Source organism: Moschus berezovskii, chromosome 16, assembly GCF_049115385.1.
Source record: "Moschus berezovskii isolate FMDL1 chromosome 16, NW_MosBer_1.0, whole genome shotgun sequence".
NCBI classification, from domain to species: Eukaryota; Metazoa; Chordata; class Mammalia; order Artiodactyla; family Moschidae; genus Moschus; species Moschus berezovskii.
The window spans coordinates 83,083,821-83,107,607 of NC_142475.1; the positions used below are offsets into that span (position 1 = coordinate 83,083,821).

Genomic DNA, 23,787 nt, shown 5'->3' on the forward strand with positions numbered 1-23,787 from the left:
GGCAGGGCCTGCTGCGGTTGGTATCCTAGCAACGGTCTTAGAGGCTGTTGAGCCGCCTGGACCCGCCAGTTTTGAAATGGAGTCGGAAGTGTTGGATGCAAGCAACCCCTTTACAGTAGAAGGCAACCACCCAGTTCTAGACCAAGACCCATATGAGACCGACATCTACGAAGTCCTGGACCCGGGCTTTCTCAAGGAAGAGAGGGGAGAGGTGGCCTGGGCTCACTGAGGCACAGGTTCTGTCCTCGGGGAACGCAGCGCTCCCTGGGGAGTCTCCTAACTGGGCAGGGCTCCCAGGAGGGCCCTTGGCTGCCCACAACCTCCAGAGTTAGGGGCCCAAGACCACACTGTGACGGCTTCCACTGCCGGTTCGCAGAGTCATCATTTTCGGAGCCGGCCCCACAGCTTTTTACCAACAACTCGCGGTGGCAGAACATGGCTCTGAGTGCCCATGCCCGCCAGCTGTGGCTGCTCCTGCGTACAGGCCTCCAGACCGTTGTGGAAAAGGTGCGGCTCGGTCATGGCATCTGTATCAAGGCCTCTTTCCTGACCTGGCTCTTCCCCTAGGGGTCCCCAGTAGGATCCCAGCCGGGGTCCTCTTGGTACCCCTAGGCAGGTGCCCTGCCTACCCCCAACCCCTGGCCCCCGCCAAGTTCACTGCAGTCTTGTTGATTCTGGCCCATAGGAAAAGAGAGCTGAGTTGCACGTGGCATGCTTGACGCACGGGCTGGAACCGTTGCGGTGCCTGGAGGTGGCAGCCGGGCTGTGTTCGGTGGCACAGGACCCCGTGGGCAGACGCTTCGTGGTGCTGGACGGTGCCGGCCGCCTGCACCTGCACAGAGAGGATGGCTGGGCACAAGAGAAGCTGCAGGCTCCAGTTGCACTTACAGGGCTAGTGGCGGTGCTGGGCCCTCTGGGCACTATGGGCCGCTTTGTGGGCTGGGGCCCAGTGGGGCTGGCCATACTAAGGTACGACCTTAGTCTACTGTGGCTGAGTAAGCCAGGAGAGCACAGGGTGCCAGGCCGCGAGCCCATCTGCTGCCTGCCGGTGCCAGATCCTGGGCTGCTGCTGGTGGCGGAGGTAGGCGGAAGCCTGGTGCTCTGGAAGTTCCGTTCAGGGGGCCGCTGCCTGGTTCCCCATGGGTCACCTCTGCAGTTACCGCCAAGCATTTCGGGTGCGCTTGCGCGTCTGGCTCTGGGGCCTCGGTCTCCCCATCACTACCCATGCTGCTTCGCAGCCTATGGCTCAGCCGTGCTCACCTTTGATCTGCAAACCTGGGCTCTCACAGATGTGCGTCGGAATCTGCACAAAACGTGAGGGGGGCCCAGGGACGGGCGAGGGAGGGCGGAAATCAGGAGGCAAGGCTGCCACAGGTATCCGGTCGTCAGAGGTGCAGGTGGGCGCATGCGCGTGCGCGCACACACACACACGGCAGCTTCTGAGTCTACCCGGCCTCCCTGTCACTCCTCAGCACCATCTTCGACCTGGCATACTGTAAAGAGGTAGAGGCCATGGTGACAGCTTCCCGGGACAGCACGGTGAAAGTGTGGGAGGCTGACTGGCAGATCCGGATGGTGTTCGTGGGACACAGAGGTGCGCTGGGCGACGGTGGCTCCTGAAGCCTGGTCTCCCTCTACCCTGGGCACGGCTCTCTGCCTTCAAGAGCCCCTGGCACAGAATGTCTGCTGCTTCCTTGCCAAGCTTCTCCACCCTGGCCGCGACCCTGACCGAAGGCTCCCCCCTCCTGGTCCCTGGGACGTACGAGTGACACGCGCCCCTCCCGCAGGCCCGGTGACCGCGGTGGCCGTGCTCCCGAACACAGCCCTGGTGGTGTCGGCTTCACAGGACGGGACGCTGCGCACGTGGGACCTGCAGGCAGCGGCCCAGGTGGGCGAGGTGGCGCTCACCTGCAGGGGCCGCGGCTTGCCGTCGGAGAGTGTGAGCCGTCTGCTGGCCCCCGCCGGCGCGAGCAGGCCCTTGCTCTCCTTGGGGGCCCGCAGCGTGGGGCTGTGGCGCGCGCGGGAGCTCTACTCGCCGCTGGCGCAGCTGTCAGCGCCGGTGCTCCACCTGCAGTTGGCGCCTGCGCTGCCCAAGCCCGCCGCCCCGCACGCGGCGCTGCCTGCGCGCCTCGTGTGCGCCTGCGCCGACGGCTCGGTCTACCTGGTGTCGGTCTCTGGAGGACGCACCGTGAGCGCGCTTCTGCTGGAGCCCGAGGACTGCGCTGCCGCCGTGGCCTACTGCCTGCCTCGCGAGGCGCTGTGGGTGCTGACGCGCGCCGGACACCTGCTGTGTGCCAATGCAGCACGCTCCCCCATGCGGGTGCTGCACCGCCTGTGCCCGCCACCGCCGCCCGCGCCCCAGCCCTGCTGTCTGCACCTGTACAGCCACCTCACGGACCCCGCCAGCGCGTTCACCAACTGGGAGATAGTGTGCCAGTACAAGGGCGAGCTGTGCCGCAGCGACATGGCCTGGGCCTGGAAGGACAAGAACCGGTGGGTGCCGCAGCCAGCCGGGGCTGGGTAAGGCAACCGGGCCGGTGCCAACGGGCTGTGGTCGCCAATAGGTACCTGCCCGTGGTGGGGCACACTGATGGCACGCTGTCTGTACTCGAGTTGCGCTCCTTGAAGACGGCCTTCCGAACGGAGGCACACAGCCCAGGCCCCGTCACCGCCATCGCGTCCACCTGGAACAGCATCGTGTCCTCTGGTCGGTACCTCTCCCCTCTCCCCCACCGCGCCGGCCGGGGACTCCTTCCCTCCCCAGAGGCGCCACCGTGGCTCCTGCCCGCACAGGGGGAGACCTGACTGTGAAGATGTGGCGCGTCTTCCCCTACGCGGAGGAGAGCCTGAGCCCCCTGCGCACTTTCTACTGCTGCCACCCGGCGGTGGTGCTCTGCGCCCTTGGCAAGCGCGTCATCGTGGGCTTCGAAGACCCGAACAGCGCCACTTACGGCCTGGTGCAGTTTGGCCTGGGCAGCAGCCCTCGCTATGATCACCGGCCCCAGGACGACCCCACGGACCACATCACCGGTGAGGGGGCAGGGCCGAGGGGAAGCCCAGGCCTCCAGATGGCTCTGGCCCCTAAAGCTGAGTTCCGGCCCCCAGGCCTGTGCTGCTGTCCCACTCTCAAGCTGTATGCCTGTTCCAGTCTGGACCACACCATCCGCATCTGGACAGTGGAGAACAAGCTGCTGCGGTGGGCTGGGGGGTGGGTGGGGAACAGCTGCCTGGGTTTCGCGCCTCCACCCTGCTGGAGCCCTGGCAGCTGGAGGGGTGCAGGGGTGGCCGGGGACTTGCCTCTGTTCCTGCCTTGGTGTTCTACTCAGAGAAGCAGGGCTTGACTCCCACCCTGAACCCCCCTCCAGGCTCCTACATCTGAACGGTGCCCCTCAGGCCCTGACCTTCTGCAGCAACAATGGGGACTTGGTCCTGGCACTGGGCTCCCGCCTCTGCCTGGTGGACCACAGACTCTACCTGCCCACATCTTACCTGCTTAAGGTGTGCAATGAGCACAGGTGGGCGGGGCGGGGCTGCTGTGAGCAGACGAGCTGCCAAGGCCAGGGCTCCAGGCTCCTTTCCCTGTTCAGAAGCTGTGCCAAGAGGTCCCTGATGGTATGGATGACCCTCCACTGCCGCTGACCAGCCAGGAGTCACTGACCTCAGCCCAGCTACAGAGGCTCGCCAGCCTGTGTGGGGTGGCCAGCCTCAGGTCTGCTGAGAGGCCTGGCTGAACTGTCCCAGAGGCCCCCACCCGGCTCCCCTGGGTCAGGGCCTGGCCACATGCCCCCACAGAAGACCCCAGAGCTCCCAGGTCCCTCAGCCACTCACTGCAAGCCCATGCCAATCCTGACCGTTCGTGGTTCCCCTCCGGGGTCTAGCCACCCACCCCAGGACCCCAGCCCAGCCTCTGCCCTACCCCACTGGCAATGCCACCCGTGTCCCACCTGTGCCCCTCCCTGTCTGCAGCACAGCCTTTTGTTTCAGCCATCGCCAGACAACAGCTCCTCAGCAGCCAGTGCTGGAGGAGGTGGGGTAGCTCCCAGTTGCCCCCCAGCCCCCAAGCTAGGGCCCTCCCCTTCAGTCCCTGGGGCAGGTCTGGGATACCTGCACTTGTCTGGGTGGCACACGACAAGGCTCAAGGAAGAGTGAGCTGACCCCTGACCCCCACCCCAGGACTTGGAAGTCCTGGTTGCCCGGGACCAAGACCTTCAGCAATTGAGACTGGGGCTGAAGAGCCCAGCAGCCCGGCCCCAGCTGACTCGGCAGCAGCACCAGCAGGCCTTTGATAACTACCTACATCTGATCTACGGCCCAGGCATGCTGGTGAGCATGGGGCCTCCCCAGACCTCCCTGTGCCCTGGGCCTCTGACCTGTCTGTGTGCCCCGCCCCACCCAGGGTCTGGATTCTGAAGCAGAGCCCCAGCAGCAGTGGGGCACGGTGGCCCTTGCAGTGGAGAGAGAGACCTGGGACCCGAGTGCCCAGCCCAGAGATGGCCCTGCTCTCGGGGGCACTGAAGCCCTACCACTGCAAGACGTGGGGACCCTGGGCAGACGCTTTGCCCGCCCTCCCCGAGTCCCCTTGCCTCTCCCACCCACCTATCGGAAGGTGCACAGCCAAGCATCCCAGGTGAGGCCTCCCACTCCTCCCACCCCTGCCCTCACCTCATGATTCCCACCCCCCACCCTCTGACTCCTCCTCCTGCCCTAGCTACTGGCCTGCTCCTCCCTAAGCTGTGAGCTGGGCCTCAGTCTGGACCTGCAGCTGCAGTGGGACCGACTCAGCGAGAAGCCTCTGGCCTGGGATCCACCGTCCCCCAACCTGGGGAAGAGCAGGGTGAGGGCCTGGTGGGAGGAGGCTGCCACCGGGGGCAGAGCTGCAGGGACACTGGAGCCCCAGGCCTCTGTCCTGTCCCCCCCACCCCAGACCTCCCTGCTGCTGCAGAGGCGGCCCCAGGAGCTTCTCTCCAACCTCAGGGGCTTCTTCCCTGCCACCATCCATCCTTACAAGGTGAGAGCCCCAGGCTGAGCTAGAGGCGCCTTCCTCCGCAGGGTGCCCTTCTTGGGGACCCCATCTTCCCCTGTCTGCGCACCTTTGTGCCAACTCCACCCTGAGGGCCAGGCCCACCCGCGGCCCCCAACCCCAGCCCAGTTTCACGGCTGCTGCTCGCACTCTGGGAACCAGCTGCCAGAGGGCCAGGACCCCGGAGCAGGCTCTGGGGAGGCCAGAGCCTCTGCCGCTTGCAGCTGCTCCCAGCGAGTGTTGGGAGCGGGGCCTTGGGACGTGCATGGGAGACCATTGTCCTGCCCCAAGGGGAGCGGAGTCATTGGGAGCTGCCTCCCCACTCAGGCCCTGCCACCCCCCATGCCCAGACAGACCCAGTCCCTCCCCGACACTCACGTCTGGCACTCCCCAACTGAACCTTCCAGCTGCTACTCTATCTACCCAAGCCGGGCCTCCTACTGCCCCCCTCCCTTTTTTTCTTGGCTGCTGTGTGTAGCTTGTAGAATCTTAGTTCCCTGACCAGCAGGGATTGAACCCTGGCCCCGGCAGTGAGAGGGAAGTCCCTCCTCTGGTCTGGGGCTGAGCCGGTGCAGAGCATGTGGGGGTCAGGACTCCCAAAGGCTAGCTTCACCTGGACTTCCCTTCTCGGCCACCACAGTGGACAGCACTCTGCCTGTCTCTCTGCCTGCTTCTCTTCCTGACTGGGGTCATGAACAGGGCTGTGAACCTGGCTTAGCTCCTGGACATGGGCCCGGTGCCCGCCAGGGTGGTCTCTGGGGTAGGCAGAGTTCAGGCCCTCAGCCTGGCCCACTGTGCCCCGCCCACAGTACTGGCAGTGGCCCATCTGCTTCCCGGGCTGCGTGCCCAACTCGGTGGTGCTGCAGCAGATGTGGTCGCCTGAGGAGGTCAGTGGCCACGAGAGCAAGGTGAGGCAAGGGGCAGGGCGGGGTCCGCGGGAGGATGAGCCCCCTCCCCCGTCCCCGGCCCTTGGCCAGGGCCTGGCTCTCACCTCTGCAGCAGCGCGGGGGCCAGGACGGCCTGTGGCTGGCGCGGGAAATCAGGCAGCGCCGCACCAAGCAGCAGCAGAAGCTGATCCAGTGGCTGAGGGATGAGGAGGACGAGGACGAGGAGGAGCCGGACCTGGACTGGTCCTCGGAGCCCCTGAGTTCCCCGCATAGGCCGCCCTCCGACCCGCTGCTGGTGCCCATGAGGCTGCAGGCACAGGTGGGCATCGGGGGCTGGGCTGGTGGCGGCGCAGGGGCGGTGCAGGGAGGCAGGGTCTGCAGCTGCTGTTGCTGCCCCTAGAGCACCAAGGAACCTATCCTAAGCCTGAAGGGCGCCGGTGAGGACACCTCCAGGACCGAGACCTCCCTTCACCGCCCCCAGTTCCACTATGCGCAGTTGCTCTGGGAGCAGCGCTACGGGTATCTGCCGAAGTTCCTTCAGTTCTTCGTTGAGCAGAACTGGTTCAAAAAGCTCTTCCCTACCTTCACCCTTCAGGTTCGGGGGGGTCTCGGGAGCAGGTGCTCGGGGGTGGGAGCGGGGGAGGCTGGAGTGCCCGGGGTGATAGCAGGGGCGGGGCTCGGCAGGCCTACCCCGAGATGGACACGGTGGAGGGCCTGGCCTCGGCGTTCCTGGACCTGCTGGAGGGGACCTCCTGGGCTGACCGCGTGCACATACTGCGTGCGCTGCTGTGGCTGCTGCCGGACCTCCGCAGAGAGTTCTGTAGCCGGCTGCAGGGCACCCTCCTGCACTTGCTCAATCTGGAGCAGCCCCCCAGCCTGCAGGTGAGCGCCTCGCCCCTGGCTGGCCCCACCCCACCCCGCCCTGTCCCAGGCGCGAGGCACTGATCTCTCTCCACCTGCACTCAGGACCGAGTCCAGAAGCAGTTTGTGATGCTGGCGCTGCAGGGGCTCCTAGCGTGCTCCCTGGAGTCCCGCGAGGTGGTGCTGGAGCTGATGTCCTACTTCCTCTACTCGCCAGCCCCCTGCCGGTGAGTCCTGCTCCTGCTGACCCTCCCCACTGTGGGAGGCCGCCCACAAAACTCCCACACTTGCCCCAGGCTGGAGCTCAGGAAGCTGCTGGACGGACTTGGCCTTCAGGACCCGCAGGGCTTCCTGTTCGAGGAGATGATGACCTGGGTCCAGGGCCCAGACCCTGAGTCCAAGGCCACACTGCGCAGACGCTGCTGCCAGAAGCTGGAGGAAATGATCCAGCAGCTGCAGGTCTGGGTGGGCAGGGCAGGGGCAGGGCTGGGCAGCCTGCCCATGGAGTCTCTTGTCTTCCCCCCAGGCTTTCCCCAAGGCCGGGGTAGGGGTAGGGGGTGGGGGAGGGAGCCAGGTGAGGCCAGCGGGCTCCTCTCCCTACTCCCGCTCTGTGCCTCCTCTGTCCTCCCCTACCCTGTCCCCATCTCCCAGGACCTTCCTGTACCTCCCCAGGAGGAGGGGAAGGTGGGGTCTCTGCCTTGGGTCCTGGTGCACCCTCCCTGGCCGCCTCTCCTGCAGATGGAGACCATGCAGCTGTCTGTAGCCAAGTTGTCAGAGGCGCTGCCCAAGGTCTCAGAGACCTCAGGACTTCACCCCACTTCTAAGGAGGCCCTGTCGCAGATCTCGATGCTCTCTGGGGCAGCTGGTCACGTCTCTGTGACATCCTCCAACGTCTCCCAGACACCCTCTCTGGTGGTCTCACCAGGGGTATCAGACTTGACCACCCTGGAGCCCCAGGCCCAGCAAACGCTGGCACAGCTGCACTTTGTGCGGACCCGACGTGCGCTGTCGGAGACCCTGACGCGCTTCTGCCTCCAGCCTGAGGCCTTGTTGCGGTCCTCCGCGCCTGCCATACTGCCCCATGAGATGCCGCTGCGTGAGACGCCACCCCATGAGGTGCTGCCCCTGGCACAGATGGTCTGGTCACAGTCCAGAATGCTGGACCTGGGGCCCATTGATGCACTCAACTTCTTTTGCGAGCAGCAGCGCATTCGGCAGCAGGGGCCCCTGCCCAAGGAGCCCTACAGCCCACCCCCAGGCCCTCCTCCGCCCCCGCAGGTCCATGGCATGGTGCTGCCACAGTCCCCAGATCCCCGGTGAGCAGGCCACAGGCTCCGGGGTGAGGCTGGGGAAGAGCCTGTGTGGTGCAGCTGAGGCGCTAGCTCAGCCAAGCCTACCTCCCCACCTGACAGGCACGACCGCATCCTCCGGCTTCAGGAGGCCAGGGTACAGAGACCTCCCATGAGACGGAGGGGTGAGTGGGGTCAGGGATGGAAATCGGACCCCGGCCCAGCCCAGTTCCCCCCGAGCATCTGCCCCACACCACGTCTCACCATCCTGCTGGCCCCCCAGGCCGAATGCTGTCCCGGCTCTGGGTGGACCGCTCCCTGGACAGCACCATCCGCAAACTGAAGCTGCCACTGCCTCGGGTGGAACTGCAGCCTTTCCCCCCAGACTGGCCCAGGTCTGCCCGTCCGCTGCCCCCACGGCTCCTACAGCCTGCCCTGCAGCGCTATTTTCTGCCAGATGACACCGACCCTGACAGCTACTGCTGATCCAGCGGGTGGCCTTGGCCTGGCCCTGGCTCCCTTTTCCCTCCAGCATGGAGTCAAGACAGCTCTCCAGCCAGCTGTTTGCCCCAGTTAAGGCTCAGGGCTGGAATAAAGTCCAGAAGCCACAACCCACACACTGGATGCCACCTTCACCTTTGGGGGCCACTGAGGTGGGCAGGGGTCTGGTGTGTGGTGAACCTGCTCGTGGCCAGTTGCATGTGTGAGGCATGTGTGGGGCCTGGTGGGGTCCAGGGTGGGACAGGATCTGGGCTGGGGTCATCACTTGTTGAGCAGTGTTCCTGGTGGGGGTGCGTTTGTCTGCCCAGAGAAGGAACCCGCAGCATGGGCATGTCCCTGCTCAGGCACTCAGCCAACCTTTCCTTGTTAGTTACTGGGGTCAGGATGGGTGGGAGATAGCAACAGGTGGGCAGGGGAGAAGGGAAGGTCTGGGTGATGGCAGGTGTGTGTGTGGGAACCTGCAGTCGTTCGATACGGATGAAACCAGGAGTGGTTGTAGCTTTGCCACCTCTAGGCTGGAAAGGAGAAGACTGATGAAGGGGCCCCGCATGCTTTACCCACAAAGCAGTAAAGGGGCAGTGTGTCCCCTGGATCTTTCCCCTCAGTCACCAGGAGACAGACCTTGTCTGGAAGCTGCAGGGTCTCAGGGCCTTAGTCTTCTGCACTGCCGTGACCTCACAGGGCCCTGCCCCAGCCCCTGCCGGGCCCACGTGTGCACTGGCTGTCAGGACAGCTTGTGTGAAGGGCCATTGCTAGCTCTTCACATCTTGCTGCTGGGAGGCCTGAGCAACGACTTCTTTCCTGCACCATCAGCCTCTGACTTTTGACATTCCTTCTCAATGGTTTTGTGGTTAAAATTGGTTGCTCACAGCTTCCCCACAAACCGCTACCTGTGTGGGGTCTTGTTATGGGGCTTCCGGTGGGCAGCTCTTGATGTTTTTCAGTATATGATGTTCCTTGGGGGCTCAGACGGCAAAGAATCTGCCTGTAATGCAGGAGACCCCGGTTCAGTCCCTGGGTTGGGAAGATCCCCTGGAGAAGAGAATGGCTATTCATTCCAGTACACTTGCCTGGAGAATTCCATGGACAGAGGAGCCTAGCAGGCTACAATCCATGGGATCGAAAAGAGTCGGACACAACTGAGTGACTAACATTTTCACCTTTGGGCTTCCCTAGTGGCTCAGATGTGAAAGAATCTACCCACAATGTGGGAGACCTGGGTTTGATCCCTGGGTTGGGAAGATCCCCTGAAGAAGGGAGTGGCAACTCACTCCAGTATTCTTACCTGGAGAATTCCATAGGCAGAAGAGCCTGGCAGTCTACAGTCCATTGGGTTGCAAAGAGTCATACACAACTGAAAAACTAACACATAGACACACATGATGATTTTATAAAGAGGAACTGCGCCCCCTAAAACAAGGATTGGGAAGCCCGTGGTAGTCTGCTTCTACTGGTGTCTCTATGGTTCAAATAATAGAAGCAATAAATGCTTTAGAAAATACAAACATGGGAATTCTGGTGGTCCGCTGGCTAGGACTCTGCTCTCTCACTGCCAACGGTAAGGGTTCAATCCCTGTTAAAGGAACTAAGACCCCACAAGCCGTGCAGTATGCCCCCCCCCCAAAAAAAAGAGTTAAATGTCAATTTTGTGATATGTATATTACAACTATTTTCAAAAGTTAATACACCACAAACCATGGAATTTAAAAGGATGATCTGTTAGGTTGATTTTATCTCACATGTGTTATAGTCACTCAGTAGGACACTCAGTCTTGTTTGACTCTGCCACTCTACCATAGCTCACTAGGCTCCTCTGTCCATGGAATTACATGTTGAATTATATCTCAACACATAACCAGGTGGAACTAGGTCTGCCCCCTGATGCACAGAAAGCCCACCTGCGAACACTGGGTTGTGGCGAGGAGGCTGTAGGGTTCAGGCAGGTGCCCATCAGGGAGAACAGGCAGCTCACGTTCAAAACATCCGAGCTCCCCAAGGCTTTCAGGGGAAGGTTTTAAAGACAGCGTGAGGAAGAACGTTATGGCTTTCATGATTACCTCGCACACAGTTCTTTGACTGGTTGATAGTGAGATAACCGGGTGGGGTCACTGCAGGCAGCCTTATCAATTTTCAGGTTCCACTTGGTCTGGGGACTAAGTGCTGGTGGTCGGCATGCAGTTAACTTTTTCCACCAGCAGGGGGTTTCGGTATCTGCAAAACCACTCCATGGCTATTGCTCAGGTTATTACTTCTAGCCTTTGTGTAGAAGTCCTTGCCTTTGTTTTATGGCTAAACTATTACTGCTTTGTCTTGTTTGACTGCTTTTGTCTTTGCATTTTCTCACTTCTCTGATAATTTTGCTCACTGGAACTTGGGGAAGGCCTAGGAGGCTAAAGCTCTTCTACAGAGGTGGGGGACATTCCAGTGGGGGAGGGGGTTCTCTCCCCCTAGGTAGGCGGTTCTCTCCCCCTAGGAAGGCCCTACAGGGTCCTGTTTGATTTCAAATAAAGCTATTTTAAAAAACACACAAACCTCCTTGAAGGGGCTTCCACTGACCAAACTGAGGACAACTTGAGGATCAGAATAATGACAGTAAAGTATTATATTTCTTTGAATAAACTAGGAATACATGTGTCTTCTTTGATATAAATAGGTAAAGAGAAAGCTTTTTTCCCTACAATAAATGATAAAATTAGAAAACAGTCACTTGGCAGCCATCATGGTAATAAATAAATCAGAGAAAAAAATAATACATGCAAAAACTAGGGAGCGAAAGTTGTTTGAGAAACAGCGTGTTCACACAGCTCTAAGTATCCCTCCATAAAATACTTATTATATACCAAAAGAAAAAGAGTAACTTGACAGGGAAGAAGCTTGGGCCACTCCACCTTAAGTGATCAAGACAAGCCTCTCCAACAGACCAAAGCCATGCTACCTGACTGGACAGGAAGAAAAGAACCCAGCATCTCCTCCAGAGTATTCCTGCCAGAAAGATACAACCTGAGTCTAGTCAGGAGGCAACGAGACACATGCAGATCAAGGAACGCGCTCCACAACAGCTGGCTGGGGGTCTGTGTCAAGGGCATGAAGAGCTGTTCCTGCCTGAAGGGTACAAGAGGTGACACATGGGTACTGGGTACTGGGGTAACAGGTTATCTGGGAATCTGACTGAGGTCTCTGGGTCAACACTATATGGGGTTTCCTTTAACTTTAAATCACTTCTAAAGACTTCGGATCTTTTAATTCATCTTAGGAATAGTTAAGGCTCCCTACTGGTGAATTATAAAGGAAATCAACCCTGAATATTCATTAGAAGGACTGATACTGAAACATGAAGCTCCAATACTTTGACCGCCTGAAGCAGGGAGCCAACTCCCAGGAAAGTACCTGATGCTGGGAGAGACTGAGGGCAGAAGGGGGCAATACAGGATGAGATGTTAGACAGTAACACTGAGTCAGTGGACAGGGGTCTGAGCAAACTCTTGGAGATGGCGGAGAGCAGGGGGGCCTGGCGTGCTGCGGTCCATGGAGGAAGAGTCAGATACGACTTAGCGACTGAACCTGGTGATTTCTGTAAACACTTCCTCGAATTATTCAAAGCATGGGTCCTAAAGGTGCACATTTTTGTCTCAGGCAAAAGTACCCACCAGAGGGCATCATTTATCTGGATTATCCATGATATTTTAACTCCACATCTTGAGGAATTTTCAACTCTTCTGCCTAGGATCTGTGTGGTTGCCTTGGAGAGGCAGCACTTCCTTGGACTCGTCCACCCTCTTCCTCAGTTTCCAGGGGACTTTCAGGAAAGTTGAGACTGGGATTGAGGCTATGAAGTCTCTTCCTATTGGTCTAAGGCTCCTGCACCTTCTGACCTGCTGACTTGAGGGGCACACTGTTCCTTGCAACTGGACGCTATGGCCCCTCGAGACTTCGTCCTAGCCCTTAGTGTGAAACAAAAGTAATATCCACCTATTAAGGGGCATATGACTTCACTTTCATTTTTCACTTTCACATATTGGAGAAGGAAATGGCAACCCACTCCAGTGTTCTTGCCTGGAGAATCCCAGGGATGGGGGAGCCTAGTGGCCTGCCATCTATGGGGTCGCACAGAGTCGGACACGACTGAAGTGACTTAGCAGCAGCAGCAGCAGCAAGGGGCATATAGCTGTGGAAAAGTAATGCATATAACAAATAACTCATGAGTCAGGTAACAAATGGGGGAAACCCTCCCTACGTGAGAAAAGAAAGGTCTCCAATTAGTGACTCCAGCTTCTACCTTAAGACAATAGAAAAAGGACAGCAAATCAAGCCTGAAGTAAGCAGAAGAAAGGAAAAAGGCCAAAGTAGAAATCAATAAACTTGAAAAAGAAAACAATAAATTAATCCAAACAGTAGTTCTTCAAGATCAATAAAACAGACAAACCCCTGGCAAGACAAAAGGAGAAGGGAGACATAAATATAAAGGATGAGAGAGGTGACGCCCTGACAGAGTACACACACAGTAAAAGGGAATATTACAAAAACGTTATGACAATTAACAATTTAGATGAAATGGACTAATTAAAAGACATAAACTACCAAAATAAACCCAGGAAAAGGACAACTTGAATGGCCATATTTCTATTGAATGAATTGAATTTGTAGTTAAAAAACCTTCCCAGAAAGAAAATTTCAGGCTTCACTGAACATTTATGGAGACTAACCTCAGATATGCAGATGACACCACCCTTATGGCATAAAGAGAAGAGGAACTCAAAAGCCTCTTGATGAAAGTGAAAGAGGAGAGTGAAAAAGTTGGCTTGAAGCTCAACATTCAGAACACAAAGATCATGGCATCTGGTCCCATCACTTCATGGGAAATAGATGGGGAAACAGTGGAAACAGTGTCAGACTTTATTTTTTGGGGCTCCAAAATCACTGCGGATGCCGATTGCAGCCATGAAATTAAAAGACGCTTACTCCTTGGAAGGAAAGTTATGACCAACCTTCAGTTCAGTTCAGTTCAGCTCAGTTCAGTCGCTCAGTCCTGTCTGACTCTGTGCGACCCCATGAATCACAGCACGCCAGGCCTCCCTGTCCATCACCTACTCCCGGAGTTCACTCAAACTCATGTCCATTGAGTCGGGGATGCCATCCAGCCATCTCATTCTCTGTCGCCCCCTTCTCCTCCCGCCCCCAATCCTTCCCAGCATCAGAGTCTTTTCCAGTGAGTCAACTCGTCGCATGAGGTGGCCAAAGTATTGCAGTTTCAGCTTTAGCATCAGTCCTTCCAATGAACACCCAGGATTGATCTCCTTTAGAATGGACTGGTTGGATCTCTTTGCAGTACAAGGGACTCTCAAGAGTCTTCTCCAGCACCACAGTCCAAAAGCATTAATTCTTCGGCAATCAGCTTTCTTCACAGTCCAACTCACACCCATACATGACCACAGGAAAAACCGTAGCCTTGACTAGACGGACCTTTGTTGGCAAAGTAATGTCTCTGCTTTTTAATATGCTATCTAGGTTGGTCATAACTTTCCTTCCAAGGAGTAAGCGTCTTTAAATTTCATGGCTGCAATCAGCATCTGCAGTGATTTTGGAGCCCAAAAAAATGAAGTCTGACACTGTTTCCACTGCTTCCCCATCTATTTCCCATGAAGTGATGGGACCAGATGCCATGATCTTTGTGTTCTGAATGTTGAGCTTCAAGGCAAACTATTCACTCTCCTCTTTCACTTTCATCAAGAGGCTTTTTAGTTCCTCTTCACTTTCTGCCATAAGGGTGGTGTCATCTGCATATCTGAGGTTATTGATATTTCTCCCAGCAATCTTGATTCCAGCTTGTGCTTCTTCCAGCCCAGTGTTCCTCATGATGTACTCTGCATATAAGTTAAATAAGCAGGGTGACAATATACAACCTTAACGTACTCCTTTTCATATTTGGAACCAGTCTGTTGTTCCATGTCCAGTTCTAACTCTTGCTTCCTGACCTGCATACAGGTTTCTCAAGAGGCAGGTCAGGTGGTCTGGTATTCCCATCCCTTTCAGAATTTTCCATAGTTTATTGTGATCCACACAGTCTGCTGCTGCTGCTGCTAAGTCACTTCAGTCGTGTCCGACTCTGTGTGACCCCATAGACAGCAGCCCACCAGGCTCCCCCGTCCCTGGGATTCTCCAGGCTAGATAGCCTATTAAAAAGCAGAGACATTACTTTGCCAACAATGGCCCGTCTAGTCAAGGCTATGGTTTTTCCAGTGGTCATGTATGGATGTGAGAGTTGGACTGTGAAGAAAGCTGATCGCCAAAGAATTGATGCTTTTGAACTGTGGTGCTGGAGAAGACTCTTGAGAGTCCCTTGTACTGGAAAGAGATCCAACCAGTCCATTCTAAAGGAGATCAATCCTGGGTGTTCATTGGAAGGACTGATGCTAAAGCTGAAACTGCAATACTTTGGCCACCTCATGCGACGAGTTGACTCACTGGAAAAGATTCTGATGCTGGGAGGGATTGGGGGCGGGAGGAGAAGGGGACGACAGAGAATGAGATGGCTGGATGGAATCCCCGACTCAATGGACATGAGTCTGAGTGAACTCCGGGAGTCGGTGATGGACAGGGAGGCCTGGCGTGCTGTGATTCATGGGGTCTCAAAGAGTCGGACACGACTGAGCGACTGAACTGAACACTAGGTTTAATTCTCAGCTAGCACAGTGGTAATGAATCCGTCTGCTAATGCAGGAGATGAAAGAGACACTGGTTCAATTCCTCGATCAAGAAGATCCCCTGGAGAAGGAAACAGCAATTCACTCCAGTATTCTTGCCTGGAAAATTCCATGGACAGAGGAGCCTGGCAGTACATGGGGTCAACAAAGCATGGGATACGACTGGGCGACTAGCACCTATGCACGCAATGTTAGGTTGACAAACTCTAACGTAAAATTCATAAGGAAAGAATACTTTCTCCAATCCTTCTGAGGCCAGCGTTACCCAACACGAGGCGAAAACATCACGAGAAAACTACAAACCAATATTCCTCATGGGCAGAGATGCAAAAATTCTAAACAAAACTTCGGCAAATTGAATACAACCATAAACAAAAACGAAAATTTATACCGTGACCAAACGGAGATTATGTCAGGAATGCACTAGAAAGTCAATCACTGTAACTGATCATGCTTTTCTTCCAGAGAAAACAGATCTTTGCCAATCCCACGAAGAAAGAGAGCCAATGTACGCTATGAGGGGGTCAGCAGGAGCCCCCAAAAGGCCGCTGTTAGTCCTCCAGCGACAGTCACGCTCACCGCGGGCCCGCGCCGGCTTCCGGGAGGCGTCCAATCCCACAATCCCCCGCGCCTCGACGTGGCCCCGCCTCTGCGCGCAGGTCCCGCCCCTTGGGTAGAGTCATGGCCTCGGATTGGTTACTGCGGCTTCCGCTACCTGGCGGGCGGGGCCGCTGACCACCCGTAGGTTCACGGCCTGGCCGAGTGTGCTTCCCCGAGCTCACCGACCTGCCTGGGGGAGGACGGGGCGAACAGGGGTGCGTCAGCCGACGGCCTGGCTCCCGTAGGGTCGCCGATGTCAGAGACCAGCCCGAAGGCGGAGGCGGCGAAGCTGCTGCCTTTCCTGGCGCTCGGGGAGCGGGCTGACGTGCAGGCGGCGGCGGCGCAGCATGTGCTGGCGCTGACTGGCTCGGGGCCCGGCCGCACGCTGTTGGCCGGCCAGGCGGCACTGCTGCGGGCGCTGGTCGAGCTGGCGGTGGCCCCTCCTCCCGCCCCAGCCCGAGACGCCGCTCGCGCGCTAGTCAACCTGGCTGCCGACCCCGTCCTGCACAAGCCGTTGCTGGCGGCCGAGCCCGGACTGCCTGTCCGCCTGCTGGGCTGCGCGTTGGACCCACAGTGGCCCTGGGCGGAGGAAGCGGCCGCCGTGCTGGCTAACCTCAGCCGCGAGCCGGTGCCGTGCGCCGCGCTGATAGAAATTCTGGCGGCCGCAGAATCCGGGGAGTCGGGCCTGGAGCGGCTGGTGCGCGCCCTGTGCACTCCGGGCTACAACGCCCGCGCGCCCTTGCACTACTTAGGACCAGTGCTCTCCAACCTCAGCCAACGTCCCGCGACCCGCGCTTTTCTGTTGGACCGCAACAGGTGAAGCTCCGGGCGCTCGCGGGGAGGGGTTGGAAGTGAGCAGGGACGGCACTGAGTGGTCCTTCCCTCCAGGTGCGTGGTCCAGCGGCTGCTGCCCCTTACCCAATACCCGGACTCCTCGGTGCGCAGAGGCGGGGTGGTTCGAACACTACGAAATTGCTGCTTCGAGCACCGTGAGTCGTGGTGGGGATGCTGCCTTATCGGAGAGTGGGGAGAATAGGCTGTTCTCTGGGGCCCCTCTGGACAGGCCTGCATTTCTGTTTCTCCCTAGGACATCATGAATGGTTGCTTGGGCCCGAGGTGGATATTCTCCCCTTCTTGCTACTGCCCCTGGCTGGGCCTGAAGACTTCTCTGACGAAGAGATGGAGCGTGAGTAGCTAGCGTCGAGCCTCAGGGTTGGTTTAACAGGAGGGGGAGCCAGTAGGGGAGAGGTAGAACGAGGTGTCCGCATCAGGGCCCTTCTGAAACCTTCCAGCAGGGAGTTGCTGAGCACAGATGAGCCTTACAGTGCTGATCAGGGTCCTTCCTAGTGGCCCAGGGGTCAGCATGGAGACCCACTGACTCACAAATTCACCCCTAGGACTGCCTGTTGATTTGCAGTACCTGCCACCAGACAAGCAGCGAGAGCCTGATGCTGACATCCGCAAGATGCTAATTGAGACCATCATGCTGGTGAGCAGGGGTCCTGCTCCATTAATGACACACCCCCCCACACACATTAGCACACTGATGCCTGGGTACCCGCTGCCCTCTTCCAGCTGACAGCCACGGCACCTGGTCGGAAGCAGGTGAGGGACCAGGGAGCCTACTTGATCCTGCGAGAGCTGCACAGCTGGGAGCCTGAGCTTAATGTGCGGGTGACTTGTGAGAAACTCATCCAGGTGGGTGCGGGGTTGGGGGAGGGGTGGGTGTCCAGGGTATGCCAGCCAACTCCTCACGTGCCTCCCCTGCTGGCAGGTACTTATTGGGGATGAGCCAGAGCTCGGCCTGGAAAACCTGCTGGAGGTGCAGGTGCCGGAGGAGGTTGAGCGGCAGCTGCAGCAGCAGGATCACCAGGAAGGGGAGCAGTGTGAGCGGGAGCAGCAGGAGCTGGAGCTGGGTCCAGGGCCACAGGCAGAGGGAGTTGCACCCACGTGAGGCTCCTGAGGCCTGCCGGACCCACTTCTCTTCACAGTCCGTCCAGGCCTCCCAGACCAGGCCTGCCTGCTGTCCCCTGCTCTGAGAGTGTATCTGGCTGAGAAGCAGAGCTGCACTTAAGCTCCAGGTCTTTGCTAAGGATTGAGGGCGCCTCCATGTGCCCTGTTGCTTCCAGCAAGAATGCTGGCTGCTCAGAGGAGGACTGTTCAGCCACGGCTGGCCCAGACCTCTGACTCTCTCAGATGTCTCCAGGCGGAAGGCTGCCAGGGCTGGACAGAAAAACACTGCAGACCTGAAGGGCCAGCTCGAGCTTCCCGAGTCTCACGGGCACTCTAGGGGTCTGGGTGCTTGCAGTGCCCCTTGCTGCCAATTCCACCCCAGGTCCCTCCACCCTGGGGGCCCTCGACTGGCCCTGCCTGAGACCTGGCCTCATGGGGCTGACCTGTTGAGAGCTTCACCAGCCACAGCCTGTCAGGGTCTCCCAGAGCTGCATCCCCCTGGCCTGTCCTTGGGGCGCTTGCTGGTGCTGCCTCCTCTTCACCCTCAGCACCTTCCCTGTGCCCAGACCCAGCCCTCGGGCCTTTGGAGCCCTTCAACTGCTGTTTCCCAGTCCTGGACTGACCTGATGCTCCCACCTTCCCTGTCTAGCTAGGCCCTCTCCCTGCTCAATTCCCCTGAGCCTTAGCTGCCCAGATCCCATGCCCACCAAACTAATAAGCCTTATCCTTGACCCAAGTCTTCCCCTGGACCATGCTCTGCCCCTTTGGAGCCCCGTGGCCCCATGTGTGGTGCCTTCAAGTCCATGGCCCCAAGCCCAGCAGGCTGGCCCCAAGCCCAGCAGGCTGTCCCTCACCCCACTGTGTTCCCTTCCTGGGCCTCCCACCAAACCTAGTCCCATCTTCTGCCCTGGATCCCTGTTTCCCCACCCTTCCAGGCTTCTCTCCGCAGAGCACCCCCCAACCCACCCACCCCAGCTCTCTTGTCCTCAGTCCTGGCACTATCTGCAGAGCTGGGACCAGCTCTCCTGGAGCTCAGATCAAAGCCGAGCTCTTCATGGGTACCAGGTGTCTTTCTCGTCTGTGGTCCCCTCTTCATTCTCCCTTCCCCCAATTAAATTAGAGCTCTGGCCTGAAGGTGTGTGGACTGTTTTTCAGATGCCCCAACATCCCACTTCCTGCACTGAGAAGTCCACACCCTTGGCTCTATAGAATAAACGCTTTATCTGGCCTCGCCCCCGCCCTCTCGCCCGCCCTCAGCTAACCAGGTAGTGCCCAGGCACACTCCGGATGGAGCATAGCAACAGTGGATGCCTGGAGTGACCCACCCTGCAACCGGCCATCTCTGTGCTCTAGAGCTCAAGGCCAGCAGAGTCTGCACCCCTGGGGGCTCAGGCGCCGGACCAGAGGCACTCTCATGAGAGGTGCCCTGTAGCTGGGGTCGCCACAGTTGCAGGAGTGACCTTGGGGGATCGGAGTCCGCGTTGTGCTCCACATTGTCCAGGGACGTTCGGAGCTGGGGCTTCTCTGGTTTTTCTGCAACGGATCACAGTGGAAGGGTCAGGAGGGGTGCTGAGGAGCCTCCCATCTGCCCACCCAGGTAGGCCTGCCACACCTGGTATAGTGCTGAGCGTGCTGCAGAAGGGCGCATGTGGGGCAGGCAGCATCCAATGGTGGGTGGCCACCTGCTGCAGGCCCAGGCGAGCTCGCGGGCGCAGCTGGAGCAACCCTCGGATCAGGTCCTGGCACTCTGCGGGCAAGGACTCAAGGCTGCAGCCTCGCAATAGTAGCCCCCTCCCGCCACCTCTCGTGTCCCCAGCCCACGGCCCTCACAGCCAACGATTCTGGCCACTTGGTGGGGTTGCCCCACGCCGTCTTCCCAAACGGCTAGAGGGTGTCCGTGTTTCGCACGTGGACGGACAGGCAGAGAGAGGTGAGGCAGCCTGTCCTAGGGCTAGTGCAGGGTTCAAACTTAATGGGGCCACCAACCCCAGTTTCCCCCGTCACCACAGTCCATCTCCCAGCCTGGGCCGGGGAAGAGGCCAGGTTAGCATCCCCCATGCCACGGCGCACATGGCCCTTCTCTGGGCCTACGTCTCTCTTGCTGGCCCCTCTCCAGGCACGGCTAGGACTTGGGAGGGACATGTGGTGGAGGTGCTCACCTGGGGACAGGCCTGGCCAGAAGGTGGGGCCCCGGCGTATCAGGTACAGCATTCGGTGGGGCTGGCACTCCTTGAAGGGCAGCCTCCCAGTCACCATGGCGTAGAGGATGACACCTCTGGGGGCATGGGCTTCTCAGGGCCCGCCCCTCCTCCCCTGCCCCAGCCCCTCTTCCCCCTCAGGGTCCTGGAGCCCCTGGAGTGGTGCTCACAGGCTCCACAGGTCGGCCTGCTCCCCATTGTACTTCTTGCTCATGAGGATCTCTGGGGCTGTGTAGGCCACAGAGCCGCAGAAGGTGCTCAGCAATGAGTTCTTGAGCCCGGACCGATTGGCAAAGCCAAAGTCTGCAAAGGGATGTGCAGGGAGGGCGGGGCAGGTTGTTAGAGAGAGGGCTCCTGAGGGGGCTGTGGGCACAGGGTGTATGGGTGACTAAGTGTGGCTGTGGGCAACTGTTGGGTGCAGGCCTCATCGGAGGCTTGAAGGACAAGGCAGACGGGTCAGAAGTCTGGAGCAAACCAGTGTAGAGGCTGGAGCCCTGGGCTTGGGGCAAGAGTAAGGTATGTGCGACCCACAGAAGTTGAAGGTGATCAGAGCTGGCCCAGGCTGGGAGCCTGGTTGGGGGCCAGGCCGCAGGCTCACCACTCAGCTTTAGGCAGCCTCTGTCATCTAGCAGGATGTTCTCACACTTCAAGTCCCTGCATGGGGAAGGGGAGGTGGGGCTGGACCTGAGCTCAGGCAGGTCTCCACGCGCTGGGCAGCAGGCTGGGTGGCGCCCTCACCGGTGCACGATGCCTGAGTTGTGGCAGTGGGCCACGGCACTGACCAGCTGCCACAACAGCCTGCGGGCCTCCTCCTCCTCCAGTCCCGGGCAGTGGCGGTGAGCGGACACGGTGTTGATGTGCTCCAGCAGATCACCACGAGCCGCCAGCTCCAGCACCAAGTAGGTGCGCCGGCTGTTCGCGAAGGTCTCATACAGCTGCACCTGCCGGGCCCCGCCCCCCTGCCGTCACCCCCAACCAGGGCTCTTGGGTGCATGGGGCCGGGGCCTCAGGATGGAGCCGACCCGAGTATAAGAGTCCCGGGAGGGGAAGGGGTGGGCCTGGGGTAGGTAGGAAGGGCCAGGCTGCCTGGGGTCTCTGCCCACCACGTTCAGGTGCTTGTATGTAGCATTAAGCGATGAAATCTCACGGGGCAGGAACTTGCGGGAGAACTCCACAGGGGCCTCCGCGGTGGAGACAGTCTTGATAGCCACCTGCAGGTGTGGAGGGTGGCCACTGTGCAAAGGCCACAACCCCCTGGGGACGGGATGTGGTGGAACAGGCCCCATGGCCTTTGTGCATGTGGCCGAAGTTGACCAGGGCAAGGTTTGGTGAGCGGCAGCCTTGGGAGGCAGCGCTGACCTTCCCCCTCATCCTGTTCTGGTTACTTATGTGTTCAAGGGGTCCAGGAACTGGGAGGGATCAGAATGCCAGAGCCTGGGCTTTCGGGAAGATGTGGGACTAGGAGGAAACCAGAGCACCTGGGAGGTGCCTGGGTGGAGTTAGGACAGGGGCCACTGGGGCTGGGCTGGAGGGTGGACCATGGAGCCCCCACCCCGTGGGGAGGCGGCAAGCCTGCCTCACCATGGTGTGGCGCTTGCCCTGTAGGTCAGAGGCCAGCTTGGAGTTGTGCCGCATGCGCTCCTGCGTGGCGCAGGCCAGGTAGACTTTGGAGAAGGCCCCAGAGCCAATCTTCCTGGGGGAGAGCAGGTAGCCGTTGTCCCTGCATTCATGCACCTGCTCCAGAAAGGCTCTCTGGTCCAGCTTCTGCCTGCCGGCAGCCTTCATAAAAATCAGGGCTCTGTGGGAGAGCTGGGGCTACCCAGCACTCCGCAGGGCCATGGGGAGGGGCTCTGGGAGGTTCAGCTGAGGCCTGACTTATGTTAGAGGGATGGGGTGATGGGTTGTAGACAGATGGAGCAATGCGCTGTGGAGCAATGGGGTGATGGACTGCAAGAGGCCAGCTGAGGCCTGCAGGCCCTCAAGGCTACAGCCAAGTTTCTGAAGCCTCTCTGGGACAGGAGCAGAGATGGGGAGGGAGGCTAACACAGCTACACAACCATGGACTGGATTGGGGTTGGACAGGCTCTGGGAAAGCAGGGGCAGATTCTAGAATGGAAGGTTCTAGAGCTGTGCCTGCATTGTGCCCTCAAAGGGGTGTCCTTCTGTTCCCCAGGCATTGGTTGCCCTGAGAACATCCTGCTGGAACCAGCCCTGCCCTGTGTGAGGCCCACTTCATAGGGTGAGAACCCCAAGGGCCACAAACAGCCTTGTTTGCTTTTGGCTGTGCTGCGCGGCATGGGGGATCCTAGTTCTCCAACCAGGAACTGAACTCAGACCCAGCAGTAAAAGCATGAGCCCTAACCAATGGACCGCCAGGGAATTCCCAAAGCCACTTTGATGAGGCCTGCTGCAGGAGGCCATTCCCCCAGAGCACTCTGCACACTCAATGACACATCCCCAAGCAGATGAAAAGCCCTGGCCCACCTCAAAGAGGTGAGCCAGCATACCCCTCCCTTCTCCAGGCCCCTGCAGTGTTCTGTGAGTGCTGTTACTCAGAGAGGAGCTGTGCTGCCTGCTGCCTGCGCTGTTCAAAGCTGTAACCACCACCTCCCACAATCCTGCTTCTGTACACACCAAAGTGCCTGTCCCGTGGTAGGCAGTCCACACCCAGGATTTCAAATGTGAACATCACCGAGTGATGCTCCCTTTACAGACGAAACAAGTAAGGGCCAAGTTCACGGTCTCTCTTCTGTGAGCTGGACAGCATAGTGTCTGCTGACCAGATTTGTCCTCATGGGATCCGTGGTGCGTGCAGCACTCCCTCTGCAGGGAACGCCTTGGAAAGCCTGGAAGTGAACTGTGGAGACATTTTCTCCTCCCTGTTGGACTGTGGGCCGCTGAAGGGCAAGGCTTATGTCTGATATCCCCTGGCTCACCCACAGCCCTTGTCTGGCAAATTGCCTGGAGGATAGAAAATATGGACAGATTAGCTGGTTTGTTGCTCCGTGGGGGTTAGGAAGAGAGAAACTGGGTGTTTCAAGGGGAGGGGATTTACCTGGTGATGGTTACGAAGGTGTTACATGGGAGATGTGGGGAGCCTACACCGCCTGCCTGGCTCCCTCTCATTCCAGAGCACAACTGGAAGCCAGTGACTGCTGCTCAGGTAGGTGACAGGCAGGTCCAGAGTGCTCATCAGCTCTGCTCACCCTCCTCTTTCTCTGCACCCCGGGTCATCCATCTATTTCAGAGCATTGCTGAGCACCTCCCTGTGCTGGGCTTGGTGCCAAGCCCTGGGGAGCCACAGGCACGGACCTTTCTCACAGAGCTTACTGTTACAGAAGAGAGACTGCCCTTAATACTCTTTTTTGAGGGGGAGGGGCCTCGCGGCATGCAGGGGTTAGTTCCCCAACCAGGGATCAAATTCATACCCCCTGCAGTGGAAACAGAGTCTTAATCACTGGACGCCCAGGAAAGTCCCTGGCCTTAATAATTTAATAAAAATTGAATGATGCTGTGACCTGTGCCAGGGCTGCATTTGTGCGTGCTTGGGAGTGAAAAAGTTCAGCTGAGCCTAGGGAGGGCAGGACCAGTGGGGTGTCCTGGACCCTGGCCATGGGGACCTCGATGGGAGAGTGAGCCATCCAAGTATGAGCCTCCCTCGGATTACCACCCCCCTTCCTGCCTATGCAGTACCTGGGGGGTGGGAGCTCTTTCTCGGGGGCCAAGCCCCATCTGCGGAGCAGCACTCTGCATCAGCTGTCTGCAAGAGTTCTGTCC

The 23,787-nt window shown here is 58.7% G+C and overlaps 2 protein-coding genes across 2 annotated transcripts; both read left to right on the plus strand.

The window, feature by feature from the left end:
• The first annotated feature begins 16 nt into the window (after positions 1-16).
• Positions 17-12,061, plus strand: WDR97 (WD repeat domain 97). Its single transcript, XM_088844593.1, has 23 exons — positions 17-211; positions 379-507; positions 686-1,314; positions 1,473-1,594; positions 1,788-2,493; positions 2,565-2,707; positions 2,794-3,030; positions 3,106-3,196; positions 3,366-3,498; positions 3,588-3,721; positions 3,850-4,027; positions 4,174-4,323; positions 4,397-4,627; positions 4,709-4,834; positions 4,925-5,008; positions 5,830-5,928; positions 6,020-6,226; positions 6,308-6,502; positions 6,592-6,789; positions 6,874-6,995; positions 7,065-8,084; positions 8,181-8,242; positions 8,341-12,061. The coding sequence occupies exons 1-23, from the start codon at positions 77-79 to the stop codon at positions 8,541-8,543; spliced, it is 5,334 nt and encodes a 1,777-aa protein (XP_088700719.1). The 5' UTR covers positions 17-76; the 3' UTR covers positions 8,544-12,061.
• Positions 12,062-15,996: 3,935 nt separating this feature from the next.
• Positions 15,997-18,946, plus strand: HGH1 (HGH1 cochaperone). Its single transcript, XM_055432301.2, has 6 exons — positions 15,997-16,675; positions 16,748-16,848; positions 16,947-17,045; positions 17,257-17,348; positions 17,435-17,557; positions 17,634-18,946. The coding sequence occupies exons 1-6, from the start codon at positions 16,113-16,115 to the stop codon at positions 17,811-17,813; spliced, it is 1,158 nt and encodes a 385-aa protein (XP_055288276.1). The 5' UTR covers positions 15,997-16,112; the 3' UTR covers positions 17,814-18,946.
• Positions 18,947-23,787: the final 4,841 nt, after the last annotated feature.